Source organism: Zonotrichia albicollis, chromosome 15, assembly GCF_047830755.1.
Source record: "Zonotrichia albicollis isolate bZonAlb1 chromosome 15, bZonAlb1.hap1, whole genome shotgun sequence".
Classification (NCBI taxonomy): domain Eukaryota; kingdom Metazoa; phylum Chordata; class Aves; order Passeriformes; family Passerellidae; genus Zonotrichia; species Zonotrichia albicollis.
In genome coordinates, this window is record NC_133833.1 from 1,888,698 (window position 1) to 1,904,897 (window position 16,200).

At 40.6% G+C, this 16,200-nt stretch overlaps 1 protein-coding gene across 1 annotated transcript in view; it reads left to right on the top strand.

Annotated features, from left to right (window-relative positions):
* Window positions 1–16,200, top strand: part of UBTD2 (ubiquitin domain containing 2) — a 43,424-nt gene that overhangs the window by 22,255 nt on the left and 4,969 nt on the right. Inside the window, exon 2 of the mRNA XM_074552009.1 lies at window positions 1,492–1,728. Within this exon, the coding sequence (XP_074408110.1) occupies window positions 1,492–1,728 (237 nt within the window). The remainder of the gene's footprint in view (window positions 1–1,491; window positions 1,729–16,200) is intronic.

Consider the following 16,200-nt stretch of genomic DNA (forward strand, 5'->3'; position numbering starts at 1 on the left):
GGAGAGAGAGGATTCCCAGGGTTGGAGGAACAGGACACTGGGAATGGCTTCACACTGACAGGGAATAGGTTTAGGTGGATATTGGGAAGAAATTCTTGGCTGTGGCCCCATCCCTGACAGCGTCCAAGGGCAGCTTGGGCAGGGTTGGAGCACCCTGGGGTGGTGGGAAGTGTCCCTGCCATGGCAGGGGGTGGAATTAAATCATCTTCAGGGTTCCTTCCAACCCTACCCATTCTCCCATGTTTTTAATCCCCAGAAAGCTCATTCCTCTGCATAGCTGGCACTGTCAGCTCACCAGCAGGAATCCTTTTCAAACTCCTCTTTTCCATGATTTACACTTCAGGTTCATGGACGTGCCTATCAGCCTGAGCCAGCAAAGGAAGCTGATCATTCTTTGCTTTTATGGGGTCAGATTGAATAAAGGCTTAACCTCCTGTCAGGGCTTTTGGTCTCCTTAAAACCTCTGTGAACTTGGCATCTCCTGCTGCAGCAGCAGGCACTGATGGGGATGAGAGCAGGGAGTTTTAATCTGTCAAATTTATACCTGTGTGATAACCTCAAAGTGGCTATCACACAAAAATAGCTGTAGTTCAAGGGAAACAAATGGGGTTGTGTTTATTGAGAAGGAGGAAAATGCTCTTTAAACCTTGATGGATTCTTGGATTTCCAGGGGAAATCAGCAAGCAGGAGGATGCATTTGCACAGAAACAAAGTCAGCTCCTAATTAAAAGTAGCAAATAACAATTGCATGGCCCACATCCATATCACCTCCCTTCTCCTGAGCTCCACGGTGCTTTGACCTCTTGGGGAAATTGAGGAGACTCTGAGTCTGGTTTTGACCATACAAGACTGGTAAAAACATAAATATCTCATTAAATGATGATCTGAACCCTGAGCAGTATATGAATAACACCCCTCTCACTGCATCACCTGGGAGGGGATGAACAAAAAGGACCAGGCTTGAAAATTCAGCTCTGGGGATGCCTTGGGAAGGCTGAGCTAGAGCAGAGACCAGAGTTCCAGAATAAAGCAGGGATTTATTCACAGGATCTTCTCCATGGATGCACCTTGGGCAGCACCAGAGCCCAGCCAGGGCTGCACCCAAGATGAACCAAAATGGCCCCAAAATGCACGAGGGGCACGGGCTCTGTCCCTGGGATCAGTTCTGCTCCATTTGCACCTTGCAGTTCATTGTCCCATTCCAGCTTTAGCCCAGGCAGTCCCATCCTTGTTTTTCTCTCTCCAGCCCACGGGGTTTGTGCTCCTGGGCTGAGATTTGGATCATTTGTCCTTGGTGCCCAGCTGGAGCAGGAATTGTTTTGTCTCCCTGCTCTGTGCACAGTGCTCACCATCCCCTGATGTGAACCCAGACCCACACACTAAAGCAGCACAGAATGTGGAAAATAGAAAAGTTAAAACCCTAAACAAAGCAACCAGAGTGAATTTTGTGGCGTTATTTTGATGATTTCCCTTTCTCCTTTGTCCCCACAGTGGCTCTTGGTCGTAACCAGCCCCTGAAGAAGGAGAAGCCCAAATGGAAGAGCGATTACCCCATGACGGACGGGCAGCTCCGCAGTAAGAGGGATGAATTTTGGGACACAGCCCCGGCCTTTGAGGGCAGGAAGGAGATTTGGGATGCCCTCAAGGCTGCTGCCCACGCCTTTGAGAGCAACGACCACGAACTGGCACAAGCAATCATTGATGGTGCAAACATAACACTACCCCATGGTAGGTGCAGCTCACAGGATGTGGCCTCTCCAAAGGGTGACTGGTTAAAATCCTGCTGGTTTTACCCCAAAAATCAGTGGTGGAATGGTTTAAAATATCTGGGTTTTATTGTGAATATTCTCCTGTTCAGAGTTTCCAAGCAAAATGGTGTTAATATATAGAAGGACCAACAAAATCTGCTTTTTTTTGGTATTTCCTGCAGTGGAATGGGTGACGTGGTCCATGGGAATACTCAGCTTGAGTCTGATCTTTCCAGGCAGCACTTGGGACTTTCTGTAATCTCTTGGAACACCTGGATGCTCCAAGGCACCATTTTCATAACTTTTTCCCCAGCTTCTCTTTGTAAGGAAGTAGATTATTTTTCCCTCCTGATTTTATGAGTTTCTTTGGCACTTGAACTGTTGTGGGTTTTTTTAAACTTTCTCTTCTGAAGAGCCTGAAAAAATTTCCCCAAAATTTTGGGCTGGCAATCTGCTGTTAGATCCTGCGTGAGATAAACTGCAAGCTCTTATTTTGGGTACTTTCCACTTTGTTTTGTTATTCTGAATCTTACTGGGTGGGATTTTTTTTTCCAAGTAATATTTCCCTTACTCCACAATTCTGGAATAAATCACTTCCCTATATTCCTAACAGAAATACCCAAAGAGGGGGCAGGCAAGAAGTTACTGATCATTTGAAGTCACCATTCACATAAATGGAAATAATAACTCAGAAATTGCATTTTTTGCAGACCTAAGGTGTTGCTGCATTGTTTTTAGTTGTTAAAATAACAATTGTAGGTGCCAGGAAAATTTAATTTATACATGGGGAAGGTGGAGTAAAATCCAGGTTACCTCTCACTGTGGTGCATCCCTCACATCAGGCTGCAAAAATTGTCTTTAATGTGAGAAAGTTGCTGTCTGTTAGGCTCTGAGTCTGTTTGACCATACCAAAGCCTGCTAAAAACATAATTATCTCAACAAATGAAGATTTGGAGGTAGGAGCAGCGAGGGGGATATTATTTCTGTAATGAACTTGATGAGCCCCCGTGATTGAGCTGTTTTGGCAGCGCTGGGTTGTGCATTCAGCACAGATGAGCAGCACTTGAGGGGAAAACATTCAATTTATGGCATCAGACCCTGCAAAGAAGGTGTTTGGCACGTGGGGCTGTGCTGCCTGGTGTTAGAGTGGCACAGCAGCTGGAGAAAGCCCAAGTTGAAGCAGTTTAATCCTGCCTGGAAGGCTCAGTCTGGCTTTGGGGGCACAGGGCCTGTGCCCCCAACAGAGGATGGCTCATGGGCAGTACAAGGCTCCCACACATGGAAAACAAAATGGATGTGAGCTCTTAAATCTGTTTTTCCAGCACTTTGCTTTGAGTCCTGCCCACTGCTAATCTGCTTTTTAAGGCCCACATGCAGAATATTCAGAGTATCAGAGAAATAACTCAGAAATCAAAGCTGTACCAGGGGCTCTGCTGCTCAAGGCAGGCCTGGCTTGAGGCTGAATTCCAAACACAGAGAATATTCAGAATTTTTACCCAGGATGTGGAGCTTACTGGGGGTTTTTCTGCCCACAGAATCGCATTATTTATTTTTATTCAGCTTTCTGACACGTTTGGGCATCAGCTTTTGGCAAAGTTCTCCATGCAATGTGACCTCCTCTGTCCAGAGAAAGCTGCTGCTTCTAGAAATCCAAATATTCCATTGGCAGTGCCATGGCTGAGGAGATTATGGATCAAATCCTCTCATTATTTTGGGCAAAACTGGGGAATAGGAGGAATAGCTGTGAGGAAATCCAGCTGTGGTGTCTGCAGCAGGATCCTGTGGAGGTTCCCTCACATTCCCCATGGAGCTGCCGGGCTCTGCCTGCATGGGCACCACTGGCACTGCTGAAATTCATTTTTTAGCCTGTTTTTTTGGGGTGTGGGTTTTTTCTTTTTTTTTTTTGTGTGTGGGTTTTTTGTTGGGTTTTTTTTCTTGTTTTTTTGGGTTTGGTGGGTTTTTTTTGTTGTTGTTTTGTTGGTTTTTGAGGTTTTTTTGGCCTTTTTTTAGGTTGTTTTTCGTTTTGTTTTGGGATATTTTTGTTGTGGGTTTTTTTTTGTTTGTTGAGATTTTTTGTTTTGTTTTGGAGTTGGGATTTTTAGGGGTTTTAGTTGGTTTTTTTTGTAGTTTTTTGTTTGTTTTGTTGTTTTTTTGTTTTATTTTGTTTGGGGGTTTTTTTGGTTTTTGGGTTTTTTCTTCTAGATCTCTTTACCTGCCCAGGCTCTGTCTTTTTTATAAAAAGGTTTGTATGACAATTAAGCCTCAGGGTGGGCACAGCAGGAATTTCCCCATGGAAAGGGAAACTGGAACTGCCCAGGGTGGGTTTGGATCCCCATCCCTGGAGATGCCTCTCTTTATTCCTGGTATAAATCTAAATATTTCTCCAAGAAAACCCAACATTTGTTGGATAAATTAATTTAAATCTATGAAAAAAAAATGAAAGATTTCTCACTCATTTTTTCTTGTAAAATGCTGCAATGCCAGGGGCTGTGGGGTTTCATTTATTATCTATGTGTACAAAAAGAGGCTTTTAAAAATAAAAACCCAACCCAAGCCCCACAGCCACATTTGGCTGTCCCTGTGTTCAAACCAGGGGTTCCTGAGAAAATGAAACCTTGCAGGAAGGGGAGGAGGGAGAGGAGGAAGGACTGAAAATCCAGATTTTGCACCCAGAGACTCGGCCTGAGCCGACGCTGCAAAAATAAAATTGCTTTTTTATGCCAGAATCCTACAGGATTCTGATCCTACAGGAAAGGGAGGGAAAAAAAACGAAAAACCTCTTGTGAGGCTGCTTTCAGGCAGATGTGTCACTCCTCTGCTGTGAGGAAGGCTCTCTCAGTGTAATTTTTCTAATGGATGCCTTTCCTGGCTTCTGCTGTTAAAAATAGCGTGTAAGAAGTATTAAATAAATAAATAAGCTTGTGGGATGGGCTTAGCACTTCTCATCTATCTTGGGTGACTCTGTGGGATGGGTTTAAAAATAGAAATAACGTTATCACCAATTTCTACTTCTTTTTTCTCCTCCTCCTGTCTTAAAGTAGCACATCCTCCATATTTTATTAATGAGTCCATTTCAATTTCATGCAGAAGAGTTTTTCCCTACTTCTCAGCTATCAAACAGGAAATCTTGGAGTGTGTAGTATTTTAAAATAATCTTAATGTTGAGCTGAACTTGGCCTGCAAGTCATTAATATTAATTGCAATCTGGCTGGGGTTAAGTGGAGATTTTAAATCCCAGGCTGGACACTTCACGAGCTGCAGCAGAATTCCCAGGATATTGGGGTTAAATATCTCAGAAATTGCATCTTTGCAGCTCTTGCATTGTTTTGCTTTGTTGCTAAAATATAAATTGGAGACGGCAGAAAAACTGACTTCATTTATACAGGGGGAAGTTGTAATGAAATGCAGGTTACTGCAGGTTACCTTTAATAGATAACCTGCATTTTATAAATAATATAAACACATAAAATTTACTAATATACTATACTGTAATATACTATGCTATAATATACTATACTGTAATATACTATACTGTAATATACTATACTATAATATACTATACTATAATATAGTATAGTATATTATATATAGTATATTATAGTATATATATGCTATATTCTATATATATAGTATACTATAATATAATATAAATAAATAATATAAATACATAAAATTTACCAAAAAATACAATAAAAAATTACCAGAAAAAAATACAATAAAATGAATTTTTCCCTTAAAGCCACTCCACCAGCAGCTTTGGTTTGTGGGTGTTTTTAACATTTATCACTTGTAGCCAATATAAAAAGTTGCCCTTTGCTATGCTGAAAACTCCCTTTTTATTGATGTTGATGAAAATCTCCATTTATTGAGTCCATTTATTTTATTTTATGTTGTAGGCAGGCTGAGCTGTCAGTGTGTGTGCTCACAGCCCAGCAAGCCAAGCATTAGGATTGAAATGTGCACAGAAATTCAGAAATATCTGCCACAAAATGCTCCAAAGTGTAGGAGGCTTTTAACACTGCCCATTCCACGGATGGTTCCTGTCAATGAAAGAGCTCAGAAGTGAAACTCTGTCCTTGTGCAGAGCTTTTTGTGTGGTGGCAATGTTGGAGTTACCTCTGTACTGATGAATTTGAGATGCAGTCAATCTGTACAGTGAATTTTGCTGTGGAACCTTTAGCATTTAAATTGAATCCCCTGTGAACTGCTGCCCTTAAAACCACCAGCTCCTTTTGGTTTTTCTTCCTCTTGTCCTTGAAAATTTCTGTGTCCATTGCTGGGAATTAAAGCTGCAGGAATTGCTTGCTTGTCTGAAGAGGCTTTTTAATTATCACTCAAAATCATATTTTTGATGGGTTATATTCTCTCTAAACATGTCAAACATTGCTGGACAATGTGTTTTTTCTATGAGGATACCAAATACTCGCTCAGATTTATCTAATGCCCCTTTAAAATGATATTTTGGTGACTGTGGCTGTCTAATTTTAGATTCCAGCAGAGTTATGAAAGCTTTGGGAGGTCTGACTATCAAAGCCTGTCTGTCAATATGATCAGCAGTAGCACTGAGAGGAAAATGCAGCCCATGAAAGTTAAGCAAACTCTAAAATCTGTAGTGAACATCATAAAATTCACAGCTGAGCCTCCTGGTTTGTTGCTTTGGGGTTTTTTTTGACTAAACTCTGCTCAGGAGACAGCAGTTATTAGTTCCAGGGAAGCTTTTTCTGGTTTGTTTTTACTTCAGTTTAAAAAAAACCCCAAAAGGCAAGGGATTAAAACCCAAAATTGCTGCTGTCTTGTGAGGAAGCAGACAAGCTGCTGCTGGCACTGAGGCTGTGTGTGCATTAGGAGAGAGCTTTTATTTTGCTTTTTCTTCTACACATCCACGTCTATTTTTAAGGGTTCTTGACGTCAGGTCCCCTCTGTAGGCTGGGAGGCTGAAATGGGGAGTGAATGCTTTGGGAATTTCATAAATCTTGAATCCCTCCTGCATCTCAGCACCCCCAGGCATCCTCTGGGGAAGGGCTGGGAGCTGCATCCCAACTTTGGGGGTTCCAGCCCTGTCAGCAGCACAGGGGTGAGCCAGATCACCCCAAAATCCAATTCCCAGCTCATCCTAAAATCCATTTCCCAGAGTGGAGCAGCCCAACTCATCCCAAAATCCATTTCCCAGAGTGAGGGAGCCCAGCTCATCTCTAAACGCCATTTTTTGGAGTGTGGGAGCCCAACTCATCCCAAAATCCAATTGCCAGAGTTGGGGAACCCAGCTAATCTCAAAATCCATTTTTTGGAGCGTGGGAGCCCAGCTCATCCCAAAATCCATGTCCCAGAGTAGAGGATCCCAGCTCGTCCCAAAATCCAATTCCCAGCTCATTCCAAAATCCCAGTTCCCATCTTATTCCAAAATCCCAGTTCCCAGCTCATTCCAAAATCCCAGTTCTCAGCTCATTCCAAAATCCCAGTTCTCAGCTCATTCCAAAATCCCAGTTCCCAGCTCATTCCAAAATCCAATTCCCATCTTATTCCAAAATCCAGTTCCCAGCTCATTCCAAAATCCCAGTTCCCAGCTCATTCCAAAATCCAATTCCCAGCTCATTCCAAAATCCCACTTCCCAGCTCATTCCAAAATCCAATTCCCATCTTATTCCAAAATCCCAGTTCCCAGCTCATTCCAAAATCCAATTCCCATCTTATTCCAAAATCCAATTCCCAGCTCATTCCAAAATCCCAGTTCCCAGCTCATCCCAAAATCCAATTCCCATCTTATTCCAAAATCCAATTTCCAGCTCATTCCAAAATCCCAGTTCCCAGCTCATCCCAAAATCCATTTCTCAGAGTTGGGGAGCCCAGCTCCTCCCCAAACCCCATTTTTTTGGCGTGTGGGATCCCATCTCATCCCCAAACCCCTTTCCTGGAGCAGCTCTGGCAGCTCCTCCTCCTGCTCCTCTGCTGCCCCTTATTTTGGTGATTTTTGGCATTTTCTGTGTCCATCACACCTGGAAAAATGGCTTTTTCCCCTTGGGAATGGCCTTGGTTCTAGTGAAGGATGTGCTTTGTTGTTGTGTCTCCAAATTCCTCCTGACCTTGAAAACAAATCACTTTCCTCACAACCTCCTGCAATGAGGATGCTGCTTTCCATCATTTCTGCAGTGATTAATATTTCTAAAATAGATCACAACATCCTTTCTGAGGGATGCTGAATTCCCAATGTTTTCTTCAAGTGGAAGGAAAATGAATCAAACCCTCAGGATGTAAAGCAATTGTGGCTGGCTGGAATATTTATTTATATATCTAAGTGCAGGTTAGAAACTCTCAAAACCCTTCAAATAAAAACCTCACTTAGGGCTCCATCCTACAGTTGTTTTCTTTAAATATCCTTAAATTTCCTTAAATATCTTTAACTTCTGCTCTTGTGTTTTGAAAGGTTTTTTGAGGAGCTTTGTCAACAGAATTCTTGGGCTCTTCTGAGTCTCTTCCCCTGCAGCTCTTGCCTCTCTGTTTCCTGCCTTTGGTTTCAGTTTGTCTTTCTGCTGTGGGGAGGGTGACTGTGCAGCACTTTTCAGAAATGATGTTTTAGGAGGTTTTTTTAGCCATTAATGTGTGACCAGAAAATTGCAGCTAATTCCTTTAAGGGAAAAAAAACCAAAAAAAAACCCAAAAAAAAAAAAAAAAAAAAAAAAAAAAACACCCAAAAAAATCCACAAAACAAAAAAAAAAAAAAAACCACCAAAACAAACCCAAAAAAACCCAAAAAACAAACAAACAAAAAAAAAAGAAACCCAAAGTAAAAAGCCCAAACTGGCCACAAGATGCTCAAAATAAACCCAAATTTGTGCCAAAAGAAGGTCCCCAATTCCTCATGGAGGAAGCTGCTTGTTGGTCAGGGTGTTGCAGATTTTCCAGACAGGAGTGTCTGCTGCAGGTGAATAACAGTGCTGTGCTATCTGATGGTGCTCAGGACATGATGCTTGCTTTATTAAATATTCCCCAATAATATTCAGGACATGATGCTTTATTAAATATTCCCCAATAATAATTAGGACATGATGCTTTATTAAATATTCCCCAGGTGTGGACATTTCCTCCATTATTGGCTGCTTGCAGTGGAGGGGCTGAGGAGCAGCTTCATCTGCCTTGCTGTCTGCTTGGGGAATGAGAAAAAGAAAGATGAACTCTTGAAAATAGGAGTGGGAAATGAAGTTTAAAATGGGTTTTTCCCCCTGAAAATTCCAGTGAGAGCCTTCCCTGGTGATCTCTGCTCCCTTCGAGTATTGTGGTTTGCAGTGGGTTTGGTGTTCCTGGAGGGATTGGTGGTAAATGGGGGGCTCAGCCAGACCTAAGGGTTTTTTATTTCGATATTTTAGTAATTTATTTTGATATCTTAGTTGCTAAAATATCAATTGTGGGTGCCAGGAAAATTTAATTTATACATGGGGAAGGTGGAATAAAATCCAGTGGTGCCTCCCTCACATCAGCCTGCAGCCCTCAAAAATTGTCTTTAATGTGGGAAAGTTCCTCTCTGTGAGGGTCTGAGTCGGTTTGACCATACAAAAACCTGGTAAAAACATAATTATCTCAACAAATAAAAGCGAGGGGGATATTATTTCTGTAATGAATTTGATGAGCCCCCGTGAATGAGCTGCTTTGGCAGCGCTGGGTTGTGCATTCAGCACAGATGAGCAGCACTTGAGGGGAAAACACTCAATTTATGGCATCAAACCCTGCAGAGAAGGTGCTTGGCACGATGCTAAAATATCAATTTCCTGGGTGTCCCACCTGCTTCTGGCTCATCCCACTCCTCCTCCATCAGCTCCACTTGATTGTGGCCAAAACCTTTGGCATCTTCTGCTGGTTTGGCTTCAGGAATTTTAGTAGTAGTAGTAATAATAATAATAATAATAATATTAGTAGTAGTAGTAATAATAGTAATAATATTACTATTATTAGTAGTACTAATAGTAGTAGTAGTAATAATAATTTTAGTAGTAGTAGTAATAATAATAATAGTAGTAGTAGTAATAATAATAGTAGTAGTAATAATAGTAATAATATTACTATTATTAGTAGTAGTAATACTAGTAGTAGTAATAATAATTTTAGTAGTAGTAGTAATAATAATAATAATATTATAGTAGTAGTAGTAATAATAATAGTAGTAGTAGTAATAATAATAATAGTAGTAGTAATAATAATAATAATAGTAGTAGTAATAATAGTAATAATATTACTATTATTAGTAGTAGTAATACTAGTAGTAGTAATAATAATTTTAGTAGTAGTAGTAATAATAATAATAATAATATTATAGTAGTAGTAGTAATAATAATAATAGTAGTAGTAGTAATAATAATAATAGTAGTAATAATAATAATAATAATAATAATAATAATAATAGTAGTAGTAGTAGTAATAATAATAATAATAATAGTAGTAATAATAATTTCTTCTCTATTATTATTTGACTTTTCTCCCAAACCAAGGCAGAAGTGGGTGAGCCCCAGAAAGTTTCTCCCTTTAACCATTTAGGTGCAGGCAATGATAAGGAAATCCTGCCTGAGGTGTCACAGGGAACATGGGCAGCGCTCATGAGGTTTTTCAGTATTTTTAAATATTCCACAACCTCCTTCAATAAATACTCAGGCTGGTAACTGGGAGTCACTCAGAGTGTGTTACAGACAGCTTGACCTCTGGAAAAATCTGAATTTCAAAGGATTTTATGCACCTAGAGCTGGGAGCTGCTTTTTGCTGACAGTTAACATTGAGAAAGTCATCACTGAGAAAAAAACTTTCATTTTTTTTGCTGAGCCCAGCCCAGAGCAAGCAATGCTTGGTTTGTAGCTCTTTTGCAAAGAAAACCTGCAGCAGAATGAACTCTGAGTTCCCACCTGTGTTTTGATTCCTTGAAGCTGCACAGGAACAAAGAAACCTCTGAGGTGATTTTAATAATTCCTGAGTGATCAAGGAAGGTTTTTATAGAAGGTCACAGGTACAGCAAGGCCTTGGATTTTTAACCTTTTTGGGCTCTCACCATCTGTGCACATCCAGGGCATGAGGCAGCACCAACATTCACTCTTCCACCTTTGTGCTTAATCAATCATTTTCTCTTGTTTTTTATTTTAAATAACGGACACTAATTTTATTTTATTTGTTATTTTGTGTTATTTTTATTTTTATTTATTTTATTTAATTTTTTTAATTTTGATTTTTATTTATTTTATTTCAATTTATTTTTATTTTCTTTTGAATTTTATTTTATATTATTTTATGTTATGTTTAATGTTATTTTTAATTATTTTATTTTTATTTTACTTTTATTATATTTATAGTTATAGTTATAGTTATAAATTTTTGTTTAAATTTATTTTATTTTAATGTAATTTCATTTTATTTTAATTTTATTTATTTTTATTTATTTTATTTCAATTTATTTTTATTTTCTTTTGAATTTTATTTTATATTATTTTATGTTATTTTTAATGTTATTTTTAATTATTTTATTTTTATTTTACTTTTACTATATTTATATTTATATTTATAGTTATAGTTATAGTTATAAATTTTTGTTTAAATTTATTTTATTTCAATGTAATTTCATTTTATTATTATTTTATTTTATTTATTTTTATTTTATTTTATGTGTTATTTTATGTTGTGTTATTTTTAATTTTAATTTTATTTATTTTATTTTTATTTTATTTTTACTTTATTTCAATTTTTATTCATTTTAATTTATTTTTAATTTTACTTTTATTATATTTATATTTATATTTATATTTATATTTATATTTATATTTATATTTATATTTATATTTATATTTATATTTATATTTATAAATTTATTTTATTTTAATGTAATTTCATTTTATTTTTATTTCAATTTATTTTTATTTTATTTCATGTGTTATTTTATGTTGTGTTATTTTTAATTTTAATTTTATTTATTTTATTTTTATTTTATTTTTACTTTCTTTTAATTTTTATTCATTTTAATTTAATTTATTTTTAATTTTACTTTTATTATATTTATATTTATATTTATATTTATATTTATATTTATATTTATATTTATATTTATATTTATATTTATATTTATATTTATATAATTTTGTTTAAATTTATTTTATTTTAATGTAATTTCATTTTATTTTTATTTTATTTCAATTTATTTTTATTTTATTTCATGTGTTATTTTATGTTGTGTTATTTTTAATTTTTATTTTCTTTATTTTATTTTTATTTTATTTTTACTTTCTTTTAATTTTTATTCATTTTAATTTAATTTATTTTTAATTTTTTATTTTCCTGGGAGGGCAGCAGGGGCTGCAGGGAGGTGGGAGCAGGAGGAACAAAGGCACAGAGCAAACCTTGGTCCTGCCTTCAGAGGCTGGGCAGTGTTAGAGGAGTAAAGGATTATTGTGACACCCTTATTAAAGGATTCACCTTATGGCTCCATCCTACAGTTGTTTTCCTTAAATATCTTTAACTTCTGCTCTTGTGTTTTGAAAGGTTTTTTGAGGAGCTTTGTCAGCAGAATTCTTGGGCTCTTCTGAGTCTCTTCCCCTGCAGCCCTTGCCTGTCCATTTCCTGCCTTTGGTTTTCAGTTTGTCTGCCTGGTGTGGGGAGGATGACTGTGCAGCACTTTTCAGAAATGCCTGGAGCAGAGGCTAGGCAGAGTTACAGCAATAAATAGATTTTTATTAAAAGCCCTTCACAGGACACACCTTGGGCAGTGCCAGACCCTGACCCAGATGGATCCTGGCCAGGAGTTCTCACACTTTGATAAGTTTGGGTCCATTTCCATGCTGGGGTTCAGTGTCCAATCCCAGCTCCAGGTGATGCAGTCCCACCCTCCCAGGTTGCTCCCCTCCATTCCCTGTTGTTTGCACTTTTGGGGCTGCAGCTGCAGCGGTGTCCTTGGTTGTGGGGCTGGAAAAGGATTGTTCTGTGGGGCTGAGCTGGGAGCAGAACTGCTGACACTTTATAGGGAGTGCAGAGTTATAAACGAACACAGTACAGAGTCTGGAAAATAGGAAAGCTCAAACTGAAGGTATCACTTGCCTTCTCTCCCTGTTGCACACAGGTGGGGAAGAGTTGTTCAGTTTGAGTTTTCCACCTCTGGGAGGCCACCCCACACTCCATCAGAGCCAGCATTTGTTGGGTGTTCAATCTGAGGGGTTGTCACTGCTGCTGCTTTACCTGGAGCTTTAACAAGTGCTCTCTGTCAGCCTGAATTTCCCTCCAGATCCATTTGGAGCTCAGATTAAACTCTCTGAAATCTCATTTTGAGCTTGTTTAGAGGCTGAACACCCTGCCTGGAGTGCACAGGAGGTGGAGCAGCTCCAGTGCTGTGCTCAGCAATTGCTGATTGAACATCCCAACAAGTCCTGGTCAGTCTGTGCCTCCTCTCTCTGCAATTCCCTGCAGTGAGGTTGGAGCTGGGGGAGTTTGGGTTCTGCTCTGGGGAACAGGGACAGAGGAGAGGGAACAGCTCAGGGTGGGCACAGCAGGAATTTCCCCATGGAAAGGGGGCTCAGGGCAGGCTCAGGGTGGGCACAGCAGGAATTTCCCCATGGAAAGGGGGCTCAGGGCAGGCTCAGGGTGGGCACAGCAGGAATTTCCCCATGGAAAGGGGGCTCAGGGCAGGCTCAGGGTGGGCACAGCAGGAATCTCCCCATGGAAAGGGGGCTCAGGCACTGGAACTGCCCAGGGAGGTTTGGATCCCCATCCCTGGAGTGCCCAAGGAATTCCTGGTTGTGGCACTTTGTAGACTTCCAGGGACACAATCTGTCAGTGTCAGTGGTTGGCAAGAAAAAGGAGATTTATGCCATGTGTACAACGTGAGCCTCCCATTTGGTTTCCATTTGAGCCATGGCAGTTCTGGGATTTGGGATGCTGAGTGCCAGCTGTTCACTCTGGATTTACAGGAACAGCAGCCTGAAAAAATCAATGGTAACCAAGGCAGTGACAACCTGTGTAAATCTGAGTTCAGCCTCACCCTGAGCAGGTGACCTGGGGACTTCAAACACTGCCAGGGCAGCTGTGCAGCCACAGGTGGGGAGGATATTCTGCTTTCCTCTTCTCCAAAACCCCCCAGCCCCTTCAAGAAGCTGGATAATGCAGAACAGCAAATGTAAATGAAGAGGGTACACAGAGAAGCTCTCTTAACCAACCATTTTATTTTTAAATTTTTATCTAAGAAGCCTGTCTAGACAGGCATTTATTTTCATGACATGCAAAGCAGAGTAGTAGATGAATACTTCATTAGTAAAATGACTTGTCATCTTTGAACCCTGATGGAATATCTCTTGGAAGCTGTTCCTTCCATGCCATGTTAGATCCAAGTTTTACAGGGATATGGAAGTAGCAGTACATATGGTGTTGTTAACATGACAAGTACTGAGCATTAGTGCATAATTACTTTATTTATCAAAGCCAGTGAAGTGCACAGCCTGGAGGAATGTGAGCTCTGGTAGAGCTGTTTTAGGGAAGGATGGGGTTGTTGGTGGAAGTTACACTGCTGGGAAATGTGGAGCTTTCTGGTGTAGGTCCCTTCTTCCCTGGTCTCCATCAGGTGAGTGAGGTGGGGTGACAGATCCCAGCTCCTGTGCTGGGATTGCCAGTGCTGCTGCTGGCATCAGTGTGGATTTCCAAGAGGAATTTTGAGGGATTTGGTTTCCCTGAGCACCCTTTCCATCCCTGTCCCTCTGCTCCCCCCTCTCCAGCACACTGAGCACAGTGAGGGAGGCACAGCTGGAGCTAAAACCTGAACAAAAGTGTCTCATTTAGCTAGGGCAGAAATTCCTCTGCTTCAGAAGACTCTGTTAATTATCTTTCACCTTCAGCCTGGTTAATTAGTGCTAATGAGTGAAGTGATGCTGGTGCTGTGCTGTGAGAGGATCAGCGAGCCCAGCGATGCACACGGCACACGTGCAGCAGGCTTTGCCCAAAATTTGGGTTTGTGGGGACCCTCAAACTCACCCAGTTCACCCTCAAGCCATCCCCTCCCACAGCAGGGACACCTTCACTGTCCTGGCTTATTCCAGCCTGGCCCTGGACACTTCCAGGGATGGGGCAGCCACAATTTCTCAGGACGAGCTGTTCAGTGAGGAGCCTGCCCTGTGCTTAGTTTGGGGCAGGAAGGCTTGGATACACCTGAGGGATCTTTGGTTGCATTCTCCAAGTGGGAATTGCTCTTTAAAAGGATTATTTTGGTATTACAGCATGAGGAAAGCTTCATTCTGTGCAGAGTGGCAGAGCCCTGCAGCAGCTGCCCAGGGAGGTTGTGGAATTCCCTCTGGGGACATCCCAGACCCATCTGGATGTGTCCCTGTGTCACCTGCTCCAGGGATGGGCTGGGTGATCTCCAGAGATCCCTTCTAACCCCAGCCATTCTGTGGCTGCAGGAAAAGCAGCTGGGTAGGATCCTCGAGGTTGGGAAGGGTGTCAGAGTCCCCTTATTTCCTCCTTTTTCCAATTTCAATTCCTGTGTGTGGGAATTTCAATTCACAAGTGGGAATGAGCTGCTCCTGCTCACCAAGCAGCTCCTGGAGCCCTGGGATCTCCTGCTGCCTCTGGGAGTTCTTCTCCAGCATGGAATGGAGCCAGACCAATAATGTTCCCATAATGGAAGAGCTGCTTTTCAGTGGATTTGAAATGAGAATTATTAAATGCTTAACACTCATTATGTGCAAACCCATTTCTTCAGGAGCTGCAGAGGCAGGATGGGGATGGGAGCAGAGCAGTCGTGCCCTGCCTCAGGATCCAAGCTTTGTCCAGCAGCTTTCTGCCAGTTCAAATCTGCAGAAATTGAGTGTGGAAGGAGCACAGGAGGGGATTTACATGGGTGGTTTATTATCAAGTGTTTTCCCCATCGCCATTAATTCTTTATTGTTTTCTCCACACCGTGCAAGGCACTGAATTGCAAGAGCATTCCCACAAATTTCCCTCTGGAAAAGGGAAAGCCACTCTGGTACCAGCAGCTCTGGACACTTCCAGGGATGAGCTGAGCAGGTTCTGTTGGGATTAAGTCAGGAAGAGCTTTTGGTGTGAATTCCTCCCAGTTTGGGCTGCCTGCACACACTGTGTGTGTGCTGCTGTCCCAGCCCTGCTCCACCTCTCCCACCTGCTCCTGATGTCAGCACTGGGATTATTATTTTCCTTATAAAATCTTGTATTTCCCAGCTCAGACCTAGAATCAGCAGCTAATAACGATGAAGAGATAATTCAGCTTTTCTGCCTCATCACTGCTGTGCTGTAAGACCCAGAGACTTCTTTGTTTTCCTTCTGAATTTCAAGCATCAGTGATTTATATTGGGTTCAAATCAATACTCCACAGGTGAGAGCTCTGCTTTCCCCAATTTATTCAGCAATCCAGGCTCAGCTTGGCTTTGGAATGGAGATTTTCAGTCACAAAAACAACTGAAGCAGCTGTTCCTTGGGCAAGTGTGTTATACAC